Raw genomic sequence first — 9,296 nt, 5'->3', positions numbered from 1 at the left:
TCACATGACAAAAGTGATGATCTTGTTTGATCAAGGTAGCATATTTGATATTCAAACGTTATGTCAAAATACTTATGGCTATACTCTGTTAATTCTTAATACAAGATCGCTTGAAGTTCTTCCTGTCTTGTGGAGTATAAGAGAGATGTGTTGTATCATCTCTATGTTCGGACGTGATGTCCATATGAATGCATATCTTACACATGTTGAAGTTATTTTCTTTATATATCATTAATGAATTGCTATTGTCCACTACAACTTAAAAGATAGAATAGTCAAGTGAACCCATGAACCCCTATCCAATTTTAATCATAAGAAACAAATTTCCATTGCTTTTATCTTACTTTTTATTTGCATCACTATTTTAATCCGAAAATACAAAAAATACTTATCTATCTTATTTGCACACAAAACCCCAAAACAAACAAACCTTTACTGATTTTACTTAGTTTACGTTACTTGTTTAGTTTACTTTACTCTAGTTGCTACTTTATTTTACTTTTACTTACACGAAACCTTATGCTTGACAACCACATGGTGGAGTTGAAGACATAAGGCTTTCTTTATTTTGCAGGATTGCTAGAAGAAGAGTGGTAGAGATAACTCTTTACTCCATTCCCCGAGATTTCGATATAACCCTCGAGTCATCCTTGTGGGGAAAATACTATGCTGACACAACACTCTGCACTTGGAGTCCGAGCGTCATCAGATAGCTATGTTTACATCATGTTTGTTAATGGATCACCTATATACTTGTTGTTATATATTGATGATATATTAATTGCTGCCAAGAGCAAGATAGATATCACTATTTTGAAAGCACATTAAGTAGTAAGTTTGAGACGAAAGATCTTGGTGTTGCTAACAAAATACTAGGTATGAAAATTACAAGCGATAAAAAATCTAGTGTGTTATTTCTTAGTCAGCAAAATTAGATTAAGAAAGTTCTTCATTGTTTTAATGTGCATGAGGCAAAGTCTGTTAGTAATCCTATTGCTCCACATTTCAAGTTGTCAGCATTGCAATGTCCTAGTACTGATGGAGATATTGAATACATGTCACGAGTTCCATATTCTAGTGCAGTTGGTTGCTTGATGTATGTCATGGTTTTTTCACGTCTTGATTTGTCATATGCTATGAGTTTGGTCGTCGATACATGGCTAATCCTAGTAAAGAACATTGGAAAATTGTTTACTGAATTTTCAGGTACCTTCGTGGCATATTCAAAACTTGCTTCAGTTTGTCAAAATCGGTGAGGAATTCGCTGGCTATGTGGATTCAGATTTTGCTGTCAGTTTGAATAAAAGGAGGTCCCTCACAGGTTATGTGTTCACTATTCCCGGATGTGTTGTGAGGTGAAAGTCAACTTTACAACCTATTCTTTTCCAATTCACAACCGAGGCAGAATACATGGCTATTGATGACGCTTGTAAATAGTCTGTTTGATTGAAAGGTTTATATGTTGAGCTTTGTGAAGATGATTCTTGGATTAACTTGTTTTGTGATAGGAAAAGTTCCACATACCTAACTAAATATGAAATGTTCTATGAGAGGACAAAGCACGTTGATGTCAATTATCATTATGTTCACTACTTTGTTGCACAAGTAAAATTAAGGTATGCAAGATTAGTATTCATGATAATCATGCTGATATGATGATAAATCCAGTTCTTGTTGCCAAGTTTGAGGTTTGCTCGAGCTTGGTTGGTATAACTGTTTAGCCCAAGTGGTTGTTGGGGCCAGCAAGTGTTTTCTTTATTGTTCAGGAGATTATTGAAGTTCATACTACAAAAAGGAATTTGTCTCAAGGTAAAATTTGTTATATTGTGATCCAAATTAGAAGGCTAACAATGGAGCAAAGCGAGGCTCGTCGACAGGCTTGAGTTGAAGCAAAAAAGCGGAGGCGTTAACCCATACAACCCATATTGTTGACTTCATAAGAGAGTTTTTTTATCACCTTATCAGATGGTTGTCTGTGCTTTATTTGTAAAGCGGGAAAAAGATTGTTTCAAGTAAATAAAAGGTTGGAGATTGTATTTTTATCACTGATTGGTGTGTTTCTTTGCTTTCATCCATGAAGTTCATTTGTTGGGAGCTGTAATTTTTTTTAATTTATGGGTTGTACCTTTTCAATTTGTGAGTTGTACAGTTCGAGGACGGGTGAGGTGAGGGTGTCGGCTGATGCTGAAGCTATGAGAAGGCAGGTGGGGTTGCGAGACGGCCCAAAGTCGACATAGGGGCTTGGTGGATGAACCGTGCCGGTGGCCGATTTGATTTTTCGGCGACCAAATTGACGTGGACGCGGCGGAGCGACGACAATAACAGGCGAGTGGTGGTGGGGATGCGAGACTAACGGAGTGAAGGGGCTCAGAGGATGAAGCTTGCCGGTTGGAGTTTTGGGCGACGGAGTGAACACAATGTCTGCGGAGCTATGGCTCAAATTTAGCGACTGCGGCAACCGACAAGCAGGTCCGAGTGGGTCGAGAGGGCGCGAGAGGCTTTTCGGGTCTCGGAAGATCTTAAAGCTGGTCGCCGGAGCCAATACAGACAACGATGTGGTGCCTGCGGAGGAGCCTATCGGCATGGGTTGGAGGGCGCAATTTTTCTAGAGATGAGTCGCAGCTGATTATATTTAAGAAACAGAGACCACGATGACTAAAAATTTTACTCCTCTAAAGCTTTGAGGGACCAATGTAATCTGTGAAAACGAAATTTTTACTCTTTTAAAAAATTCAAGGAATCAACCAGAGATGCTCTAACAAGACTGTAGCGAATGTTAATTCCGATTTCCTGATTCTCCGTAAGCAAAAAAATTGCAACATGTAAAAAGGTCAACTGTAGCGAATTTAGTGCCTTTGTTTTATATAGAAAGAGTGGTTTTTTTTTTGGTTTGTAGGTTATATGTGAACTGAGTTGAAAACGAGGATGAGTAGCCAACAATTGAACATTAGAACACAACTACGGAGTATATAACATTAGAGCACAATTCCAATTTCATGATTCTCCGTCACCATAAGTTGCAACCTTGAAAATGGCAACTGTAGCGAATCTAGTGGGGTTTTTTAGTTGAAAACCAGCATCGTTGGACATTGATCAGCATTCTCGTTACTGAGATTTAGGAATATTTGACGCAGATGAGTAGACAGTAGCGAGCACCAGTAACCCCATTGTATTACTCCTTCTGTTCAGTTTTAATTGACCCAAGATAAATAAACAAGGACGCAGATGAGTAGTCTTGTGCAACAGCAAGCATGAGTGTTCACTCCCGCCAAAATGGCCAATGGCAGGGGCAGCCAACAGTTGAACATCACACGTACCCGCCGTTGGCCCGGATGACCTGGCCGTTGACCCACTCGGCGGCGTCGGTGCAGAGGAACCCGACCACGGGCGCGATGTCACCGGCTTCCCCGAGCCGCTCCATCGGGTTGGTTTCCACGTTCCGCCTCACCATCTCCTCGCTCTTCCCGGCGAAGAACATGTCCGTGGCCGTGGCCCCCGGCGCGACGCAGTTCGCCGTGATGCGCGTGCCCTTCAGCTCCTTAGCCATCGTCCGCACCATGGCCTCCACGGCCGCCTTGGACGCCGTGTACGCCGCGTACCCCGTCGGGAGCGACCCGACCACGGACGACGTCACGGCCACGATCCGCCCGCCGCCGCCGCGGGGCAGCCGGTTGGCGGCCTCGCGGAGGCACAGGAACGCGCCGCGCGTGTTCACGGCGAAGACCCGGTCGAAGTCCGCCGTGGCGGTGTCGGCGACGGACGGGTACTTGTCGTCCAGCACGCCGGCGTTGGCCACGACGATGTGCGGCGCGGCGCAGCCGAAGGCGGACTCGGCGGCGTCGAAGAGGGACCGAACGCCGGCCTCCTCGGACACGTCGGCCTTCACTGCCACGGAGCGCGGGAGCTCCGCGGCGAGCGCGTCGGCCTCGGCCGCGCTGGACGCGTAGCCCAGCACCACGCTCGCGCCGAGGGCGGAGAGGTGGGCCGCGATGGCGCGCCCGATGCCGCGCGACGCGCCGGTCACGATGGCCACGCGTCCGGCGAGCGGCAGAGCCGCGGGATCCGACGAGCCAGCGACGGCAGCGACGGCTGCTGCAGCGGTGGTAGTGTCAGCCATTTTGATCTTGGTTGCTATCCGCGCGTGCGCGTCGGGCGTTATGTACGGGTGATGGAGTAGCCGTGCGTGTGCGGCGCGCGCGCGCTCCACGTCTGTCGTCAGCTACACGACGTCTGCGTCCATGGATCTTGTGGTTGCAGGAGCTCAGCCATGGGTGGTCCAGAGCACGAGTGGGACGACGGGGTGACGATGCAGTGCAGTATGTGGAACTCTCGTGATCGTCACGCTTCTTCCCTTCGGCCTATTTGGCCACCTTCATAATTTCTGTTTGGAAGGAACTATCCCAGTTGGCAGGTCAGAAGATAGAGAAATGTAATTCAGCCCCAACTCTCAAAAACAGTTTCTTAGTTACTCTTTTTATTTTATTTTTTACTTAGATGTTAGTATAGTTCAGGCTCTGTTTGCACGATTTAAACCTCTCTGCACTTCATTACCCTCCAATAATCGAATTGTTTTATGCGAAATTCCTTCAAATAAAAGAATAATGATGATGGCTCTCTGGAGAGAAATTCCTTCACGCTAATGACACAGTGCACGGTCATAACTGTGTAGCCGTACAATGAGAGAAAAGAATGACAATTGCAGAGTAATCACTTGAATTTTGCAATTTTATTGGGTTTATTATATAAAATGAACTGGTCTGTCGACACGTATTCCGGCTACAGACTAGCAATATATACGTACACACAATTCTTGCTGTATCCACTATCAGTGTGCAACACAAGCAGCACGACCTTCCTCCTGCACCTCAGTAATTTACAGTTGCTTTAATAGCATCCAGGACCTGCAACAGGCAACAGATCAGGGCTAGAGCTGCATACCAAAAGCAGGGGAAAGATCAAATCACAGGGTGATGCATTACCTTGTTCTTTGTGGGCATGTAGAACGGTTCATAAACAAGAGGAAAAGGGGTGTCGAGGCCGCAGACCCTCGCGACAGGCGCTTCTAACTGCAGTAGATCGAGTTCAGCAATTTTGATCACACAGCTTCCGGATGATTATGTGAGTGAATATTTCTCTTATGTGTTCTGTTGTACTGTTAAATGGTTGGAAGATTTAGTGCCCTACCCTCAGGAAGCAGCGCTCCGCAATGGACGCAGCAATTTCGGCACCAAACCCCCCAGTGATCGGGGCCTCATGACTAATCTGCGATAGTACTTCCCGCACTGAAGAAGATGATGATAATCGAGTAATAATAAATAAATGCAAAGAGGTAAACTTACAAGAAGCTTTCCAGTCTTGCTGACAGAGGCCTCAACTGTTTCCTTGTCCCATGGAATCAGTGTTCTTAGATCTATGAGCTCACAGGAAATTCCATCCTGGAATATACTGGTGTGAGTTATGGTTTATGAAAAACGGAGCGAGATAATGAAGATATGAGATGAATCAAGATGTGGAACGGCCAAGAAGCAACACTAAAATACACAAGTATCATTTGCCACTATTCGTAATTAATTGATGTGGACAACAAGAAATAGCCATTGCATTGTCGATACACCATGATAGTCGACTGTAGTTAAAATTAGGGTTCTTTGTTGTTCGATGTTAATACTTAAAATGAAATGTATCATGTCTTCCTGGACCTAGATTAACATGTGCATTCTGAAATTCAGAATGTATATAATCAAGTTTAGGTAGCTCCAAACCTTTCTCGCCGCGTTGATTCAGGATAAACTGAGTCAGGATATTTACCTATGTTTAGTTTACTGAATATATATTGATGCTAGCTGTTTCAGATTTTTTTGGCATGCAACCAGTTAACTGAATTTCGTATATAAGAACACGTGTAAATAACTGACCTTTGCAGCATCTTCACATGCTTGTTCAAGCACTGCAAGTTGAGCTCCCCAACCAATAAGTGTTATATCACTTCCTTTGCGAATCACCTAGAGTATAAAATTGCATAAACATTTTGGTTTCCTCATAAGAAAAACAGTATACAGGATAGAGATATGCGCACTTCTGCTTGAGATAAAGGCAGCATATAGTCCCCCTCAGGGACTTCTTCAACAGACAGACGGTACAACCACTGTAAGAAAAATAAAAATGAAAGCTGGTTGTAAGAGCATTCTGTAATGAACAATTCAATATTTTACATCATCTGCTATCATGCAACTATCCTACAACATGATATGTAACAAGTATTATCCCACTGATGAACTTCTTTCAAATTTTTGCTCTACCTTAGGCTCGAAAAATATGACTGGGTTTGGGTCACGAATGCTTGCCAACAACAGTCCCTTGGCCTCACGTGGACTTCGAGGTATGACAACCTGAAGTTGTGTTTTTCTTAGTATAATCAGGAAAGAAATAGCAGAAAAAAATTGAAGATAGAATATTCTGAACCATCAACTTTGACTAATATTTGGGCAAAATCTGAACAGGCAACTGAACATGCATATTTTGTTGGTACAGTTTCAGAAATGTCCAGTAGTGTATATCAAGCAGGAGTACAAGAAAATGTTGCTTGATATTGCTATACTACCTGATTTTACGAATAACTTTTCTAACTTATGTGAACAATTTGGTTTACACTTCTCCTAAATATTATTACTGTACAAGAATTACAGTTCATCGACAGAGTATAAGAGGTACAAACTCTACCTTCAGGCCAGGAACATGGCAGAAGAAAGCCTCTGGTGACTGCGAGTGGTAGTGACCACCATGTCCAACAGCACCGTATGGTGATCGAATTGTTAAACCTAGAAAAGATGGTATTATGACGATAACTTCAGGATGATTCTCCATTAAATTACATAAAAAGGCATGGTTTATAGAATAATCCATTTTTTAAAGGGAAAAAACCACCTCCACAGTTAAATTCATTTCCACTTCGATATCTGAACTTAGCTGCTTCGTTGACGAGCTGCATCAGAAGTTGTATGGATATGTTGGAACAAAACATTGCTCAAACCAATACAAATTCAATCGACTTGGCAATGGTTAAGATCTGAAATGGTTGTACAACTGAATGCTACAGGATCAATTCAGAGTTCAGAGTTGATGATAAAGCATTGCAAGTGCTTGTAGCAAAATTATTTCACTAAGAAAGAGAAGCTATCGTTATCTCTGGCAACAAACAGGTAAATTACTTCCAGCAACTGAAATTAATACCATGTAATATAATGCAGTCCACGTAGCAACTATTTTAAAGTGTCTGCTACCTTAAGAAGAAAAAGACTACGCTAGTAGGTAAAATCATTCTGAATAAAATCAGAGACATGCCTGATCAAATGCTGGAAAGATATAATCTGCAAATTGGATTTCAGCAATAGCTCTGTTGCCCTGCATGTTGGTGAAAGAAAAAACAAGTGAGGCTTCCATTGACAAGACGATAGAAGTGAATAATGAATTAATGATTCACTGAGTTGCGAAGAAATACATTTTTTTTGCGAGGAAGCAAATAGTTACTTAACTGAAGTAAAGAGTTTAAGGTTTCCTTCATCTAAATATTTAATTGAAGGTAATGATGTATGATAAATCACAAATAACACGTCAGTTTTGCAACTGTTGAACTTGTAAAAGATAATCATGAACAATCTAGTATTTAGCAAATCAAGGAACCTCAACAGCATTATTAAAAACAAACAAACAAGTCAATGTTCTATGTGACTCACCATTGCTGCTAAGCCAATAGCAAATCCGGCAATGCCCTGTTTGAGAAGAACTGGTCAGCGGTCACTGGTCAGGACAATAAAATACCAGTAAAAGTTTCAGCAGGTATGCCAAGTAAAGGTGCACCTGTTCACACAATGGTGTATTGAATACTCTATTTTTGCCAAATCGATCAGCGAGCCCTGTTGTGCAGCGGAAGACACCACCAAAACCCACATCCTCTCCGAAGACATAGGAGCTGCGAAAATCAAAACCATCTTGAATTTACTGGAATGTGTGTATAAGCAGCTCAAATGGATCGTAATCTGGGAAAGCTGTTCCATAGACTAGCTGTTACATATTTCATTATAAGTAGAAAGTATAAATCCTGTGACTTCGCACACTGAGTTGCCAAAACAGTTTAAAATTACAGTATTAAGCGTCAGGGCACTTCAAATTACATTATTAACTGTCTGAACAAACAATTGCCGCCGAGTGCAGGTAGCAATCTAGCCACAACAGGTACTCCCTCCGTCCCAAAAAGGATGTCTCAATTTTGTCTAAATTTGGATGTAGCTAGACATGATTTAGTGTATAGATACCTCCAAATTTAGACAAATCTGCGACATCCTTTTTGGGGCGGAAGGAGTATTATTGTTTCACGGCGCAGTGCATAGTCGGATTGAATGCAACGACCATGTACTGGGAACACTGGTATACTGACATGATATCTGAATGCCTTTTCATATTTTGAGTTTGCAGTGGAACGTATCATATCCCAGCAAAAGGGAAACATTAAAACGATTGAGAATAAGGTGCTACTTTCCTTCCTGAAATGATTCAAACTTGACAGGGCTAGAGGACAAAGCATCAAAGCAACAGGGCTAATCAAGATTCAAGAGTAGGCAGGCGCTGAGCTGACCGGGGATCGGTGTCGAGCGCGATGTGGAGCGCCTGGTTGACGGCCGTGAACAGGTTCACCGGCTTCGTCCCCCCGCCACCCTCTCTCCTCTCCGGCACCCCCATCGCAGCAGCGGCGCAGTCGGCGAAGCCTCTGCTCCCTCCGATCCCCGCCGCTCCGCTCCTCTTCTTCCCCACCTCCCTTAGAACCTTCATGGCCATCGAAGCTTCGCAACGTGCGAGCGGTTCTTCTCCTGAGAATCGGAAGGTGGGCGCAGGCAGCTCTTGGAGGAGAAGCGCAGCTGATGGCTTCTTGGACCTGCAACTGCAAGTGACGTGGAGAGATAAGCACACTCTAGTCAGTGAGCAGGCGTGCTTCGTTAAAACTCCGACGCGCGCGGGCCAGATCCCCTGACAGGAGAACCAAACGCTCGTGACGCTTACTTTAGTTTGGCAAATCGGGTCGGACTAGCGCCTCAACTCAACGATATTAGCTGTATGTACGGAGTATATTTATTAGTACTCCGTAGTATTCGTTTTTTCAATTTAATTATTGGATTATTCAATCAGCTCACGTTTTACAACTCCCTTTTATTTTTTGCCTGAATTCTTCACGTGTTAATCGTGGACCATGGCACTCTTTGAACAGTAAACAAGCTGTTTATTTATTTTTTGAACAAAGCTGT

At 43.2% G+C, this 9,296-nt stretch overlaps 2 protein-coding genes across 2 annotated transcripts; both read right to left on the bottom strand.

Moving 5' to 3' along the window:
* Positions 1-3,151: 3,151 nt before the first annotated feature.
* On the bottom strand, positions 3,152-4,132 carry LOC124681069 (NADPH-dependent aldehyde reductase-like protein, chloroplastic). The gene has a single exon (XM_047216040.1). It carries the CDS (start codon positions 4,115-4,117, stop codon positions 3,308-3,310), a length of 810 nt encoding a protein of 269 aa, XP_047071996.1. The 5' UTR covers positions 4,118-4,132; the 3' UTR covers positions 3,152-3,307.
* Positions 4,133-4,602: 470 nt separating this feature from the next.
* On the bottom strand, positions 4,603-8,989 carry LOC124681068 (2-oxoisovalerate dehydrogenase subunit beta 1, mitochondrial-like). The gene is made up of 13 exons (XM_047216038.1): positions 8,633-8,989; positions 7,858-7,969; positions 7,734-7,769; positions 7,342-7,401; positions 6,925-6,982; positions 6,721-6,818; positions 6,300-6,389; positions 6,077-6,145; positions 5,916-6,002; positions 5,340-5,435; positions 5,185-5,262; positions 4,980-5,066; positions 4,603-4,901 (listed from the first exon to the last, which is right to left on the bottom strand). Exons 1-13 carry the CDS (start codon positions 8,830-8,832, stop codon positions 4,866-4,868), a joined length of 1,107 nt encoding a protein of 368 aa, XP_047071994.1. The 5' UTR covers positions 8,833-8,989; the 3' UTR covers positions 4,603-4,865.
* Between the last annotated feature and the right edge of the window lie 307 nt (positions 8,990-9,296).

The sequence above is a fragment of the Lolium rigidum genome, unplaced genomic scaffold (assembly GCF_022539505.1).
Source record: "Lolium rigidum isolate FL_2022 unplaced genomic scaffold, APGP_CSIRO_Lrig_0.1 contig_33343_1, whole genome shotgun sequence".
Lineage (NCBI taxonomy): Eukaryota > Viridiplantae > Streptophyta > Magnoliopsida > Poales > Poaceae > Lolium > Lolium rigidum.
The sequence above is the reverse complement of the archived record's forward strand: the minus strand, read 5'-3'. Positions and strand labels throughout refer to the sequence as shown.

What these genes read in the sequence shown, in the direction of transcription:
- LOC124681069 (XM_047216040.1), bottom strand. Translation starts at nt 4,117, where the DNA reads ATGGCTGACACTACCACCGCTGCAGCAGCCGTCGCTGCCGTCGCTGGC.
- LOC124681068 (XM_047216038.1), bottom strand. Translation starts at nt 8,832, where the DNA reads ATGGCCATGAAGGTTCTAAGGGAGGTGGGGAAGAAGAGGAGCGGAGCG. An exon ending in TGCCTTTATCTCAAGCAGAA is followed by an intron (nt 6,003 to 6,076) that starts GTGCGCATATCT and finishes TTTATACTCTAG; the next exon opens with GTGATTCGCAAAGGAAGTGA. An exon ending in ACATGCCCACAAAGAACAAG is followed by an intron (nt 4,902 to 4,979) that starts GTAATGCATCAC and finishes TGCCTGTTGCAG; the next exon opens with GTCCTGGATGCTATTAAAGC.